Below are 15,313 nucleotides of genomic sequence, written 5' to 3'. Positions count from 1 at the left end.
TTTAGTAATGTGTGGTTGATTGTGATCCATGAAGATGCAAGGTATCATTTTTAACAGTTATGTAACACGAAACTCATTTTGACCCTTTTGGACCACATGAGGATGCTAGACGGGGTTGAATGGGTTCTAGTGACAAGCTAGCCAGGATCCAAGAGACTTCGAGGAATCACAGCTCACATGCTATAAATCAATATTTGGATTGTAGCTTGTATCATGTTGGATGTATTATGGCCTCACAACATTTGGCCATGGAATGGCACACTAGCTATTGCAAGATGCTCGTGTCATCTCCTTTTGGGGGGGGAGGGGGAGGGGGGGGGGGTAGTCTACCTAGTATTTTGAAACTTTCTTCTTGTCTCCCTATGGATTTTCCACTGTGGCATTGATTGATACCATTGTTCAACGAAGACTTCGCTTTTTTACACACCCACCGTTTTATCACCACCACCAAGATCTAACAATTTAAGATGCTCCCTTTCTCCTCGCCCAAACTAGTGGAAGTCGAAATGATGTCATTCTCTTCTGCTCCCTCTGCTTTTCCTGCTAACACGAAATCATTGCTTTTATTGGGTTTGATTTGTGGGATCTTTCAAGCCAAGACCCACTTCTGCTCTAATTGCTGACAGGCTTCCATTTGCCTGCTGCGAATTTCTTTTCTGTCAGACGAAGATGACATTTTTCTCTTCAAAGGTGCCCCAAATCCAACCTAGTTTTGATGGGATAGAACGCACTTATTACACACATGATTGGTTTTCGCTTTGAAGGCCCAGCAACGTGGGCTGTACGGCCTCTTCACGGAAATTGGGGTCTGTGCTGCAGGCGGCGAATCTATACATGAGTGTGGATGCCGTGTAGATGATTCAGTTTTTGTGGTAAAGCCAGCCGACACACTGCTGGATTTGTTCAAGTGTCTTAACCCTGTTTGTACTTACCTTACAAGTACATCATCTCTCATAAGGGTCATACATGTACACCATTTCTCATATGGTCATACAGGTACATCATCTTTCACATGGCCATGTGGTGAGACAGTCACCCAGTATGTGAAGACAAGTCTTGGCAGTTGCTTGTTGCAAAAACACAGGGTGAATAAAGCAGCAAAGAATTATTGTTTTTTCAGGATAGATCCTGCCAACACAGCTGATTTTTGTGTGAAGCAATTGGGCCTTTTCTCTTGTAAGCCATGAAAGTTGGCACAGAGGGGTGGTGCGACAACGGGCTGATTTGTTGGCTTTGGCATAAGGACTCAAGGTGCTTTTGCGAGGTTGTATGACCATTTGACTGACGCTTGACAACATTCTTTGTTGGCTAAGAGCCCAGGTAGGATTAAAAAAATTCCTACTTTACTTTCATGATCGTCTTGTTTAAACGAAAATGCTTGTTTCTTGTTGTTTGGAAGTGATGTTGTTTTATCATATCAGGCAGCCACATATCAGGCCGTGCGCAGCTGGAGATCAGTATTGAAGCATGGCCTCCTCCTCCACAGTCCATGCACCAGAGAGATCCAAAGTAGAACAGATAGTGGTGGAATTTTTTGCAAAAAGTTTGCACATTATATTGGAATCGAGGATACCTGCTCTTTGCGGAGAAGGTGATTGTTTAGGGTCTTCTGCCTCCTCATCGTCCTCCAGACCAAAAACCAGAGATCGATGGTTCAACCTTGCTCTTGGTGACTGTACAGCTGCGCTGGAGAACTTTGAGCCATGGCGGAGGCGCTTGTCTGACCCCATGGTTGTAGATATATTGCTTGATCAGCCCAAATCTGCTGAAAGGAACCCATCCTTGCCAAGAGTTGCACCATTAGATCATCAACATTGGGCAAAGGGAGGCTCACCATCGAAAGGCACTCCTGAAAATTTTTTGAGTGGCGCAAATGAAGGAACTGTCTTAGAAAGGTGGACGGTGCAGTTTGAGCAGCGCAAGAAAGGCAGTTCATTCAGTTCTAGTCCCGGTTCCAAGGGGGCATCTGCTGTGAAGGCAGGAGCTGGACCGGATGTGAGAAGAGCTGGCAGCATTGGGGCAGGTGAAGCGCAAGAACTGAGAAGTGACAGCAAGGAAGAGTGGTGGGGATCGGGGTCAGGATCAAGTGCACAAAAGACCAGGATTGAAGTAGGTGAAAGTGCATCAAGGGGAGGAGGAACCATATTCCCCACACATGTAACAGAAGTGCCTGCAGTGTACAAAAGGACTCTGGTAATGCTTCGCTCTCTGTACAGCAAATGCAGGTTTTTGCCTGCATACCGTCTGTTTAGGCTATCAAACTCACCGTCAAACTGCTGCAACTTCTCTCTCAGCTATAGAGTGTTATCATCAACTGCTCCTTTTTCTGAGCATGAGAAAAGGGACATGTCAGCATACAGTTTCACCCCAGTGGAGACTGCATATGGGAGAATGCGGTTGTCTGTGGCATATCGACTTACCACGGCTGTGATTGCTTTGGAAGTTGTTCCTTCTATTGTCCCACGCATTATACCAGATTATGTAGGCAGCCCAACTACAAGGTTCATGGGAGAGCCTTACTCTTTGCCCTCAACTGGTATGTCCATCAACCGAGGTATATACATGGTCTCTGTCCCCTCATCACTACAGAATTCACCTCCGGGTCTAGGTTTTGGGAGACGTCATAGTTGGAGTGGAAGATTAAACCAAATGCAACCAACACTTCAGCCACCATCTTCACCCTCTTACCGCATAAGTAGGTCACCCTCCCCTTCTCATCCATTTCACCCATCACCCCCTTACCTGCCGTCACCTTATTCTCCCTTTTCTCAGAACCACCCCGCATCGGATTTATCTCTTTCACCTCTTAGTTCTTCTCTCTCCTCTGCAGACCACATTCCAGGCATCCATGGGGCAATATCTTCCAAACACATATCACCATCGCAGCCAATCAATATCGACAGCCGTTGCTCATTGCCTTTCTCAGCTTCTCCTTCACCTTCACCCCCTACATTGTATCCCGGAAGTGACCCAGTAAGCATACCAAAACCCTCTCATTCGCAGGGGTCAAAGTTTCTCATAGGGGATATTCATCAGCGCAGCCGAAATTTGCTCCCTCCTCTTTTACCGAGCGCCAGAAAAGCAGGGGCCTTGCTCAGAAGCTCCTCAGAATATTCAGGACAGTTGCTGTCACATGCGCATCGATCAAGATCATTTGAGTCATCTCTGCAGTTGCACATGCTGCATGATGATCATGGTCAACAGGTATGAATCTGCTCCCTTGTCCTTCTCATTGCCTTATTCATGTTTGCACACTTTTTTTTTTTTTGGTGAAACTGTTTCACACACACACACACACACACACACAATATATATATATATATATATATGTATATACAAATCCTCATCCAACCATATAGTATTACTACCACCTCTCTTGCTCTCTCTCTCTCTCTCTCTATATATATATATGTGTGTGTGTGTGTGTGTGTGTATACATACATATATATGTATAGATGTATATATGTATGTATGTATGTATATACATACATAGATACATATACATATACATATACATATACATGTATATGTATATGTATCTATGTACATACATACATACAGACATATATATGTAGATATGTATGTATGTGTGTATGTATGGATGTATGCATGCATGTACATACATACATACATACATACATGCATGCATATACATACATACATACATACATACATACATACATACATGTATATATATATATATGTATGTATGTATTATGTATGTATGTATATATATATATGTGTGTGTGTGTGTGTGTGTGTGTGTGTGTGTGTGTGTATACATCATAGTTGCAGGAAACACACATTTCAGAGGCTAGAAATGTTGAAATGGTGTTTCAATGCTCAAACTTAGGCAAAACATGAAGAAATGGCCAGAGACAGAATCCTGAGCTGAGACGAAATGGAAACATTTCTGGATGTTGCACAATGTGCGCTTCATGTTGCAACAGCGATAGAACGTGGCCATATGTGAAACGTGGTCATGAGGAGTCAAAATTAAAAGGGATCTTTGTAGTTCTTTCATGTGAGCTATTGCTTTAATCTCATTTGTTTCAAGTCTTTTCATACTGAAAAAGCCTGCCTTCAGTCATTTCATTATTATTTTAAAGGAGTTCTATTAATTTATGATTTTTAATTACATGGCGTTTGAAGTTTTCTATGACATTTCCTAATCATTGTCGTTTCCTATGTTAGACCCGTTCCCGTTTCATGCAACTGTGACAAATATATATATATATATATATATATATATATATATATATATATATATATATATATATATATCCCGCCATCAAGAAAAGCAGGAGGGGATGTCACGTGCACACTTGCTGTACTAGGGTGTCGTGTACATTTTGCATGATCACCACACTCAAGACACCTTTTGGGATGGGCGCTATGCATTTTGTGAGCATTTGTCCAAGGGCATGTTGCCAGGCACCATCTAGGTTTAGGTCAAGTTAGTGTCAAGTTGTACGTGCAAGTCCTGCATATATCATATGTAACACACTTGCAAGCTTTAATGATGTACGTCAGCTCCCGGCACTTATTAGGCCTCTAGTCGGGTCCTTGGACAACTGGCATAGTCATTTAGGCTTTAGATGTCCACATGTGTAAAAGTCTTGACGCCCAAGGCCACTAGCAATGTGAAAGGAAGGCCAAGAAGGCATTGAGGGGCCATGGGCATGAGCCAAAGCTGCCCATGAGGGTGCTTGGAGCATCGGGAGGCGGTGTTTTCAGTATGATTGCGTAAAAGCATAGTTGTCACATGCAGAACCTCTGGGAGTCTTCTTTCAGCCCTAAACACCATAAAACGCATACAGAAGATAGAGAAGCGAGAGAGAGATAGCTGAGTATTTGGTATATTCATATGGTACAAAAAGGATGTACAATCTTGCGGCCCTTGACTGCCTTCATGAAAAGGTAGAAAACCTAATCTAATACCTATTCTAGGACCCAATCCCAAGGAAGGGACTGACCAATGAGCAAACATGCCTTATATAGTGCCTTGAATACCTCATGGACTAGCCGACGTGCTATTTCCCAGATCCTGGACAAATAATCCACCAAATTGCTGAAGCTGACAGAGGTATTCTCATGCATAAATTGCCGACAGCCTCCGGTGTCCCTCCACAAGGTACTCCTGCCTATATTAGCAGTATATGCTCCAAAATCTGGTTCTAACCTAGTTCTTTATCCTATTGCCCCTTCAGGATTAAACCTGGGATCATGACATCCCCCTCTGCCAAACTTGATGATAGGATTCCAACTTTTGTTCTTGGATGACTATCATCTATCTATTCACGGAGTCCCAACTTGTCATCTTTCCCTTCTTGGCAACCTTCTCGTTGAAAACCTAGCCCGGTCTCCAAATCCACTCCAACTCTGATGAAGATATGTGCATCTATTCCATCTTGTCCCCTTTCCCTTCATGCCCTGTCCCTGAACACTTTCTCTGGTCTTCTCACCCCTTAGAGGATCATCCTCCTTTGGAACCGTTGCCTGAAAGCCTTTTCTGGTGTGCCCCAAGTGGCACCCGACTCACAGGACTGCCATTCCCCTTGGGTCTTGTGGAACACCACCAACCAACCTCCACGGGACTTCTTCCATGTCTTGTGTTCCTTTCCTTGGACTGTGCACCTTCATCTGGGAATGAATCAGTGTTTAGCCTTGCTGAGCCTGATGCTCTGATACCAATGTCACATGCGAAAGCTCTGGGAGTCTTCTTTCAGCCCTAAACACCATCGTGGAACATGCTTGATGCAAAACACACCTCGCGGTGGCCTACAAAAATGGATCCTCACAAATCCAATCGGGAGCGTTGGATCTGGTATTCTTCTCCAGGCTCTGATCCACAAAAGAAGGCCTTGTCTTTGACTCTCGATGCAAAATCATATCTCCATAAGGAGAACCATAAGAGTACAAGAATTCATACTTCCATAAAGGAAGTCCATATAAATCATCTGAAAATTCATAATTCTAGTTGGCCTTGTCTTATACTCATGATACTACTATTGAAAATATTCAAAATACGAGCACTAAAGCCGAACGTATTTTAGACACCAAGGAGAGAAAACATTCCAAAGTCAGGCGATCCAACTATGTCTCCAAAATAGAATCCATAAATCTTGGGACCAAATCCCAAACTGTGGATAAAATCTAAATTTATATAAGCAAGATCCTCAATCAATAGAACACAACTGAATGGATAAAACCAAAATACTCTATAACATAGTTGCATTTTGTACTCGTACTCATCCGTTTGGTACTTTCAATACGTACCGTACCGCTACCATGCTTTCCGTACCCGTACTTTAAAAAAAGGTTTAAAGTGACTAGTCACTAATAACTACTAGTGACTACATGGTATGTAGGTTGATGTTGAGGAGTTGCAGTGTCACAAACAACATGCCAAGGAGAGTGACATGGTACGTGATGAGCAGGAGAGATACAAACAGCTTCACAGAGAGCTCAAGGGCATTGCGCAGGAGGAGATGTACAGACAGCTTCACAGAGAGCTCGAAGGCATTGATGGACAAGTCACTTGAGCTGAGTCTTGAGCTCTCACAACCACTTCACTCACTTCTTCCACTCGCGTAGTCGTCCTTCCATTGCTAAAGGCACCGGGGTTTATAATATATATTTTTATTATATATACATTATTTTAAAAAAGTGAACATACTTAAAGTACTTATCTCGATACGTACTTTACATACTCGTACGCATACCGTACCGTGCCGCACCGTACCTAAAGCATGCAACCACTATGCTCTATAAATACTCCCAAATTTTGTGTGTGAATGCGACTGAAAATCTCGCAACTTCAACCTACATCTAAATCCGAGCAAAGCAACAAATCAGCTTGTACTGCAAGTATTGTTGGAAGAGTGAGCAATGGAAACCTACAACAAGCACATACACAGTCGTACAACCAAAACAAGAGAGCAAGAGAGGTTGGCGATGGAATCTCACATGTAAGAGTCGCGAGAGAATCTCATAGCAACAAAAGTAAAAGGTACCCCCTGCATCTAAGGACCGAGGGGTCCAAGTAGAATGTGCCATGTGTCACCATAAAGCATACAAGTGACTCTAAGGTATAAAGACCCCAAATAAACTATGTGCCATGTGTCATCATAAAGCATGCAAGTGACTCTAAGGTATAAAAACCTCAAATAAACTATGTGCTTAGTGCCTAGAACTAATAAACTTCTAAACTCCTACATACATGTCCACTACAAAATGTGTATATCTTCCACAAATTTCCCTGTGTAGTGGAAATGTACATGTATAGAGTAGATCAATCCCCAAATGGAATCAAGCCCAAAGCTTTTTGGAAAGCTTTGAACTTTTCTTGAGGAAGCGTCTTGGTGAAGAGATCTGCCACATTGTCCTGTGATGGACAATAGATGAGGCTAATGTCACCTGCATGAAGCCTCTCCCACACGTAGTGATAATGCACCTCTATGTCCTTGGTCCGTGTGTGAAAAACTGGATTTCTCGCAAACAGCCATAGCACTCTAACTATCTGTAAGAAGGGGAATAGCACCTTGCCGATGGGAGGTCATCAAGTAACCTCCTCAACCATATGCACTCAAGTGTGGTTGTGAAGATTGCTGTGTACTCTTCTTCACATGAAGAAGTCACCAATGTAGGTTGCTTTTTGCTAAGCTATGATATGGAAAAATTTTCCAACAAGAAAAAGCCACTAGTTGACTATCGTGTATTGTAGTTGCCAACCCAGTTTGAATCACTATAAGCGTGTAGCTGAAAGTCACCCACCCCCCGCCCCCTGCCTCCACCCCCCCTCCGCGAGCGCCATAGAACAATCCAGAAGTGTGTGTGCCCTGGAGGTATCTAAAGATACGCTTGATAGCTTGCCAGTGTTTTGTCTGTGGGCTATGCATAAACTTGCTCAGTAGGGAAACACCATAAGCAATGTCTAGCCGTGTCATACACAAGTAGATGAGGCATTCCATAGCTACATCAAAGCTATTGAGCTTTATACGCGTCTCGACTCTCAACCGGTGTAGCAATAGGCTTGCAATCCTCCATGCAAAACCTTTTGAAGAATCCATTATATTTCCAAAATCAATTGTATTACAAGAGGTCCCTGAGAGGGATGGATACAATCACCTAAAATACTATACTGGGTGTCCCTATGCTGAAAAGAAAAAATATGACTAGACCAATCTATCTGGACGTTGGTCTAAAAGAATGTGAACCTTATGGCTATTCACTTCTCCAAAACTCGGAGAAGATCATGCATGCCAAATACCTTAGAATTGAACAGACAATCAGAACAAGTACTAGGGCGAGAAAGTACAGTAATTGACTTACCTATCAAAGACAACTGGTTAGCTGCCTTTGGCTTGGGTCCTGCGTTTGTCTTGGTACCCTTTTGCTTCGGGCACTCATTACGCACGTGTCCTTTTTCTTCGCAAATAAAACAACGTCCTTCCTTCTTGAGCTTTAAAGCCCTAAGGAGTCGTTTCTTCTTCGCTGGTGTCGAACTGGAATTCTCCGAAGACTTTCCCTCTGACGTGTTAGTCATAGGTGCGGAGAACTTTCTTTTATGCTTGTTCCCCTGCTCGGTAACGGGTTTCGACTTGGAAGAGACCATTGTATCATCATAGATACGAGCTGAATGAATGGCCTCATCCAAAGTTTTACATTTGTTATTTTTAACCTGAGTCGGTTAAACCAGCTACGAAAAACCCCAAAAGAGTAGTGGGATCCATCTTTGTAGCTTTCATCTGCAAGTCATGAAACTTCTGGAGGTAGACCTCGTAAGTGAGGTGCTGCGAGGTCATGGTCAAAGCTGAAAACCGGGCAACAACATCGTAATCATCCTCTTTCTTGAGGAATTCTTTCTTGAAAATGTGTTCGAATTGTGCCCAAGTCGTTGGCTTAGGGTTGAGTTCCTTCCACCAAAGCAAAGCTTTGCTGGACAGGAAACCTGCTGCTAATTGGATCTTCTTTCCATCATCATATGGATGAAACTGAAAGTGAACTTGCCACTTATGTAGCCAAGTGTCCACTATCTCCTTGGTTCGCTGCTTTTGCTCGCCCCCGAACGGTTCCGGAGTAATGTTGGGGCCTAAAGCTGAAGCCAAGGTATCCATACCCGAGAAAGTAGAGAGGGTAGTGGTTAATAGAGCGATGGAGTTCTGCAAAGCTTGCATCTGGGCTGCGATTTGTGCCTGACGTTCCGTCCAAGAAGCTTCGAGAGCTACTTTGAACTCTTGGAAATCTGATTTTGACACCAAATCGTCAAAAAGATTGGCATCGGTACCTTCCGTAGCCGGCAAGCCTTCGCGTTCCACGAGGGGCTCCAACTCCGATTCTTGGGTCGACATCTTGAAGAGGGTACGTGGAGAGAAAATTCGGTCTTTACACAACAAAAGTGCGAGCGAACTTGAGAGCTTGAGAGCTTGAAAACTTGAGAACTTGAGAGATGTGTGGCAAGAAGCCCACTTAAGGGGGTTTATAAAGGTTTCCCAAAAGCCAAAAATCTCCAAAAGCTAGGCTTAGCTTTTGCTTTGCTTTTGTGTTTTTTTTTCTTGAATAAATATAAATATAAATAAATAAATAAATAAATAAATAAATATATCTATCTATCTATCTATATATATATATTCTAAAGTCTAAAAAAAATAAACACCTTGGAAACCTTGGAGAGGAGAGGACTTTTAAACCTTTTTTTAAAAAAATTTTAAACTCCCCCTCTCCCAAAAAAAAAATGAAAGCACAAAAAAAAACCGGAATGCTTTCCTTGTGTTTTTTTTTTCCGCTTCCCTCCTGGATTAGCCCATCGGTGAGCTGTCGGCGCATGCTGACGTCGAGTGCTGCACTGCCGGACGTGCTGCCATCGCCTACGTCAACCTATGCTTGCCTTGCGCCAACCCGTACGTGGCCTGCGGCAGCGTAGCTTGCCGTGCGTGGACTGGGTTGGGCGCTCGCTTGGCCTAGGCGCCGCCTGGGCTGGCTGCGCGCAGGCCTGGCCACATAGCCACGTGGCCTGGGCGCCCGCCATGCTTGGCCTGAGCGCCGGCCTGGCCTGGTTGCTTGGCCGCCTAGCTTTAGGCGCCTTCAGTCGCCGGTAGCCAACGCTTGCAAAACGTGCCAGCGCACAATCTGCCAGCCGCCGCTTCCGTCTCACAACCGCTCTCTCTCTCCTGTTCGAACCAGAAAAGCAAACGTGCTTTTTCTCTCTCTTTTTTTTTTTTTTCTGTTTCTCTCCCTGCAGTTTATGCGTATGCACAACCGATTCAGGCCTCTTCTTTGCAAAGCAATCAACCCTACTTAGACTACCACCTCCCATCAACATGGGTGTCTTTGATGAAGAAAAAAAACACATACTATTTCTGAAAACTGCAGTATGCACAGAAAAAACAGCAAGCTTTTTAACACATACCGTTCTTCGACCTCATCTTCTCTACCTACCGACTTGCTCGTTCACGAGGTATGCTCTGATACCACTGTCAAATCCCCACGGATCCCCTCGTGATCGATCTTGGTTCGAAACTCGAATCCTGCAAACAAACGAACAAACAAACAAGCAAGGGGGTGCAGGCCTGACTCACCTCCCAACCATGACAGCCGTGGGCAAGCCCACAGTCTTGGCTGTCCCCACGGAGCCACGAGCTGAGCTAACTAGGTTGACGTACCGACCAATCTCCTCCTCGCGACGTCCCATACCGCCACGAAGCTGCCCTCGCGGGCCTCGAGACTGCTGTCGGCCTCGGCTGCACAAAGCAGGTGCACGTCTGCACTAGATCCAGGCTCCAAGACCATAGAGCTCTCACAAACTCATGAGACTCTCTATATTCAATAACTAACCTTTGCCACCCTTTTATAGGCTCTTGGCCGGTCATCGGGCGTCCACACTTGGCCGCCCGCCCGTCCATACTTGGGTGCCCGCCCGTTAGTATTTCCCTAACTCAGCTCGTCAATCAGCCTGCCTAGTTCCAAGCTTCCCCAGACCTCGAAACTAGTCTTGCATGCGTATAGCACACGGTAGATACACATTGTGCACATGACAGTCGGTTTGTTGTAGGGTTGTCGGCCTGTTGCTACTGCTCCACGACTGGAATAAACACCAACAAACCAGACGCCTTTTCACATGTGTGCTGGCTGACTGACCTTGCTGCTGGGCCGACTGGGTTTGTATGCCCCTCTGCTTTCCAGCCCTCTTTTGTGCCTTGCTGAGCTTTACTAGGTCCTACATCTGCTGCCAAACTGTACTTAGCCTGGTGTCTCAGCCATGTCCATGAGGCATGCACATGACATTTCCATCCATGGAGATACACATGCCTAATGGCGGGAGACTCAGACCAAATAGTGCATGCACATTTGTACTGGACAACTCTCCATTCTCAACTTGTACATCCTGAACCTGGCGTCCATTAACAAGTCAATAATCACAGAGCTTATGTCAGCAGCTTGACACAGTGAGCATCCCGTACCATCTTTTACTAGACCACCTGGTTCCTGGCTTGTCCATTCTTGTAGGTCAATGGGCCTCCGAGAAGCTGTACCTGTCCTTGGGGTTAACCAACATTTCCTGAGTATGTGCAAACCCTAACCTCACTCACTTCTGGATCGCACTCCTACATAAGGGCTCACAAAGGTCTACTATAAACCCTGTTACTCTGTTACTTTTTTTACATACAGTGCCATATGTTTAGTTCCATGCCCGCAATTTACTCGAAGCTCATTTAGATTGTTATTTTATGCTTCATCTTTAATGGGCTTATGAGATGAAACATAAGTGCAAGAATAAAGAGCAGCCCAGTTAGTGTACTTATCGTAGGTTGATATGTTGAGGTGTGTGGGCCGTAAAGGTGGCATGAGTTCTTTATGGTGTGAACCTTGAAATCTCGAATTATGCAGGTTTGGAGGAATGAGGGGGGTGGCCCTCCTTTTCCAGCCGAAAACCTCTTCTATTGGCAATCACAAGCAACCTTATCGATGTCCTCAAGCAAAACTGCCCTTGGAGATGATGGAGAAGATGAGGATTTCTCATGTCCATTTGCTGTGGATGACATTGATGCCGAAGAAAAACAAAGCAGGTAACCTTTTAAGTAATTTTTAGCTGCACAGTGTGGGAATGAAACAAAGGGGGTGTTTAAGTACATGCATCTAGTACTAGTCACGGCAAGAACGTTGTTTGGTTTGATCTTGCAATTGATTTGTTTGTTTTGGGCAGCAGAATTGACAACTTTGGACTCATGGGGGAGGCTCCAGAGTCCTCCAATTCACAAGCTGCTGCAGTGGGCACCTTGGTCCGAATGTTCAAGTCTGCTCCGCCACTGAGACACTCGTTTCCTCCAGACTTATCACTGGATTTTGGGGCTAATGAAACAGAGTTCATGAGAAGAAGTCCTACATGTTCAGTTCCTGAAAGCATGGCACGAACTTTGCTAGGCACATCGTTAGAGCCCGCCTCAAGCATGCACATGACAAAGACGGCGGCGGATGCTCTAGTGGAGCTCCAGCTTTACAGGAGCATGAGGGATCTCATGCACTTGCACAGAGGAGGAGAAGAGGTAGGGCACACGTTGAGAGGGAAGTAGAATGTTGTTAGGATGATTGTACAGGTGCTTAATATCTTAGGTTGTGAGAAATTTCCCCTTTGGGAGGTTTGAAAGTTTTTACGCAACATAACATTTGTACAGCCATAGTTTTTATTTTAAATATGGGGCTGGGTCAGTGGGGCTGTTGGGTTGGGGTAGGGAAAGCTACAGGTGGCAAAATATATCACTTTCCATTGATGTAACAAGGGAGTGAAGAAAAAGCTCCTGTTTTGTTACTGTAAAATCAAATTTGTTTATCTGGACATACTATAAATTTTGAATCACTCACCCAGATGTGTGTATTGGCCGTGAGGCCCCACGGCGAGGCATGAGTACAAACCCTGAAAACCAAGTCCCCCGCCCCCCCCCCCCCCCCTTCCTTTACCTCTTTTCCGCCTCTTCCCCTTCAAAAAACGAGTGTATTCCTGTACCTAATTGGGATTCGAGAGGTGTGCTTCTGATTGATAGGCTTCCATTAGGATGTTGTTGAATGGCGACGGTCTTTTCTTGTACTCAGCTTTGAGATGAAGTGGATGAAGGTGGTGAAATGCTGTCCCCCCTGCCATTCCCAGCTGAAATGCAAGGCAATAGCAGCCGAGCCCATCTCCGCTGTGATCATAATCGATATCTCGTGGTGGAGTGCTTCCCGCTTTCTTATTGGTGTAGCCAGAATTTTGGAAAAATTAAGCGTGCTGAGAATGTTGCATCATGACCCATGACCTTTTCAAGCTCTATTTAAGAGATGTAAGATCGATGCCCAAAATGGTGCCACATACATGGGTGCTGGTATAACTGATGAGTCAAAGAGAAGACATTTCGTTTGCATCTGTTGGAATTGTCCTTGAAATTATTGCCTCTCTAGATGTGCTAAGGCTGCATATCCCTTGGCCAGTCTTGCCTTCGCTGCAGGTTTCATATGAAACTTTAGGGCCTGAGAATATTACGCCCAAGTGTATGAAGTATCTCACTATTCCCACTGGTTGGATGTCAAATGTAAAATTTTTCTTTGTAGCCTCCCATAACTAGTGTGCAAGACCATAACCTTTGTCGTTTCCAGGTTGACAGTCCACTGTTTTGTCTTTCTCAGGTTGACAGTCAACTGGTTCCCAAGGTACATATGTAGCAAGCCTAGGTGCCCTTATTGTTGCAATTTTCCACTCACTTAAAAGCTTACATGCCAATGAAATCTGGGAGCTCATCTATATGTGACTATTGCCTCAACCGTGCGTGCAAGGAAGAAGACAGCATTCCATCAGATAATGGCCCAATTATCGAAACAAACAGCTTTGCAGGCACGCCTCTGTGCGGAAGCCATCTCACGCTTGCACCGCCTTCTTCTTGTGATGATGGAGATGATGATGCAGAGTCTTCAAAACAAAGGTGCCCCCTTTTCTTTGGTGAAATAACCCACTTCATTTTCTTTCCCTGATTATCATGAGAATTATCAGAGTATATATTTCCATGAGAATCATTAATGGGCATCATTTTGTCTTCGATTGTCTTAATTAGAATGCTTAATTGCTGCATGATTTTGATTTTGATTTTGGCTGAGCAGTGCTAGTGTTGGCTGGCCTCCCATTAGCTCGTATCGCAAGACCACCACCCGCACACTCTATAAGCCTTGCAGAGAAACAGCATTAGCAGTCAATGCACCACTTAATGATAATGAAGATGATAATGACCATGCTAATTCACCTGCAATTATGGCCATGGAGGCCAACCGTAGAAAGCCAATGCGGATTAAAGTGAGCATGGATGGCACCCCCATCATGAGAAAATTGGATCTAAAGAAGCTGAAAATTGTCTTCGCCACAATGATAAGCGTAAGCTTAATCAATGGCAAATTGGGACAAGGCATACCATTAGTTGATAAAGGCTGATTGTCAAAATCTTTTTTCAAAGGCTTGCATGCTTCCAGGCAAAAACAATGCATTACAAGTGTCAAAAGAATAGATGGTACTTGCATCATCAAATTGATAAACCACTGAGTAAGAGAAAAATGGATGATGCATATTCATCTTCAAATCAAATTTTGTTGAGAAGCGTTTTGTAGGGAAAGAAAAAGAAAAAGAAAGAGTTTAAGTAATTGGAGAAAGCCCAAATAGTGAAGTGGAAAATAAGAAAAAGAAAAATTGTGCTTCTTTCTTCTCCATGGGCGGCAGCGGCAAAACGGGTTGAACTTCATTCTTCTTCTATGTCGCGCTGTTGGAGGTTTTTTCTTACAGTGAGATGAGAAATCATTTCTTTTAAAAAGCCCCGTTAGCTTTACAAGCTTAATATTATAATCTTTACAAGCTTAATATTATAATCTTAAAAAAAAAGAGCAAAGCTTTATACTATAAGCTTGTAAAAGCTTACATAAACGTATAAAGCTTCTGCAAAAGCTCTCAAAGATCTCAAAGAAGAAAGGGGCTCAACAGAAATGAAAATTTTAGATTTACTAAATTTGTAAAAAAATGTAGAAAATTTATAGAAAAGCGTATATCTCATTTTCGAAAAAAGTGGAAGCCCTCTTGGAACTAAAATTTTGGGCATCAAAGGGGATCAAAAATAAAAAATTCTTGGAGGTGTTATCTTTGGCTCCGTTTTCTTCATAACATCAAGCTTCAGCAAGGTTTTTGGTGGATACTCAACGAATTTGAAGTGGCTTTAAAAATCTTGCCAAAGTCGACTGAAACTCAAGCTTCTTTACCACGCTTGGATTTCATTCGGAATTGGAGCAAAAGGATGGTATCAAGATC

At 43.8% G+C, this 15,313-nt stretch overlaps 2 protein-coding genes across 4 annotated transcripts; both read left to right on the top strand.

The window, feature by feature from the left end:
• Window positions 1–362: 362 nt before the first annotated feature.
• LOC147625571 (autophagy-related protein 13b-like) lies at window positions 363–12,857 on the top strand. 3 transcript variants are annotated; one of them, XM_086817079.1, is made up of 5 exons: window positions 494–996; window positions 1,121–1,320; window positions 1,422–3,204; window positions 11,890–12,068; window positions 12,209–12,857. In XM_086817079.1, the coding sequence occupies exons 3-5, from the start codon at window positions 1,468–1,470 to the stop codon at window positions 12,570–12,572; spliced, it is 2,280 nt and encodes a 759-aa protein (XP_086673205.1). In that variant the 5' UTR covers window positions 494–996; window positions 1,121–1,320; window positions 1,422–1,467; the 3' UTR covers window positions 12,573–12,857. The 3 variants fall into 3 exon arrangements, with proteins under 3 accessions (XP_086673204.1, XP_086673205.1, XP_086673203.1); XM_086817077.1 differs by having other exon boundaries at window positions 12,206–12,857; XM_086817078.1 differs by having other exon boundaries at window positions 363–1,320.
• A 750-nt stretch (window positions 12,858–13,607) lies between these two features.
• LOC147625570 (uncharacterized) lies at window positions 13,608–14,452 on the top strand. The gene is made up of 2 exons (XM_086817003.1): window positions 13,608–13,952; window positions 14,128–14,452. The coding sequence occupies exons 1-2, from the start codon at window positions 13,747–13,749 to the stop codon at window positions 14,450–14,452; spliced, it is 531 nt and encodes a 176-aa protein (XP_086673129.1). The 5' UTR covers window positions 13,608–13,746.
• The last annotated feature ends 861 nt before the right edge of the window (window positions 14,453–15,313 follow it).

Source organism: Cibotium barometz, chromosome 23 (assembly GCF_041138505.1).
Source record: "Cibotium barometz isolate CiBa-2024 chromosome 23, ASM4113850v1, whole genome shotgun sequence".
NCBI classification, from domain to species: Eukaryota; Viridiplantae; Streptophyta; class Polypodiopsida; order Cyatheales; family Cibotiaceae; genus Cibotium; species Cibotium barometz.
Note: the sequence above shows the minus strand (reverse complement) of the source record. Positions and strands in the feature narration are given on the sequence as shown.

Excerpts from the sequence above, each read along its gene's own strand:
- LOC147625570 (XM_086817003.1), top strand. The coding sequence starts at position 13,747 with ATGCCAATGAAATCTGGGAGCTCATCTATATGTGACTATTGCCTCAAC. Across the intron at positions 13,953-14,127 it reads GCAGAGTCTTCAAAACAAAG|TGCTAGTGTTGGCTGGCCTC; the intron begins GTGCCCCCTTTT and ends TTGGCTGAGCAG.
- LOC147625571 (XM_086817077.1), top strand. The coding sequence starts at position 1,468 with ATGGCCTCCTCCTCCACAGTCCATGCACCAGAGAGATCCAAAGTAGAA. Across the intron at positions 3,205-11,889 it reads ATGATGATCATGGTCAACAG|GTTTGGAGGAATGAGGGGGG; the intron begins GTATGAATCTGC and ends CGAATTATGCAG. Across the intron at positions 12,069-12,205 it reads GCCGAAGAAAAACAAAGCAG|CAGAATTGACAACTTTGGAC; the intron begins GTAACCTTTTAA and ends TGTTTTGGGCAG.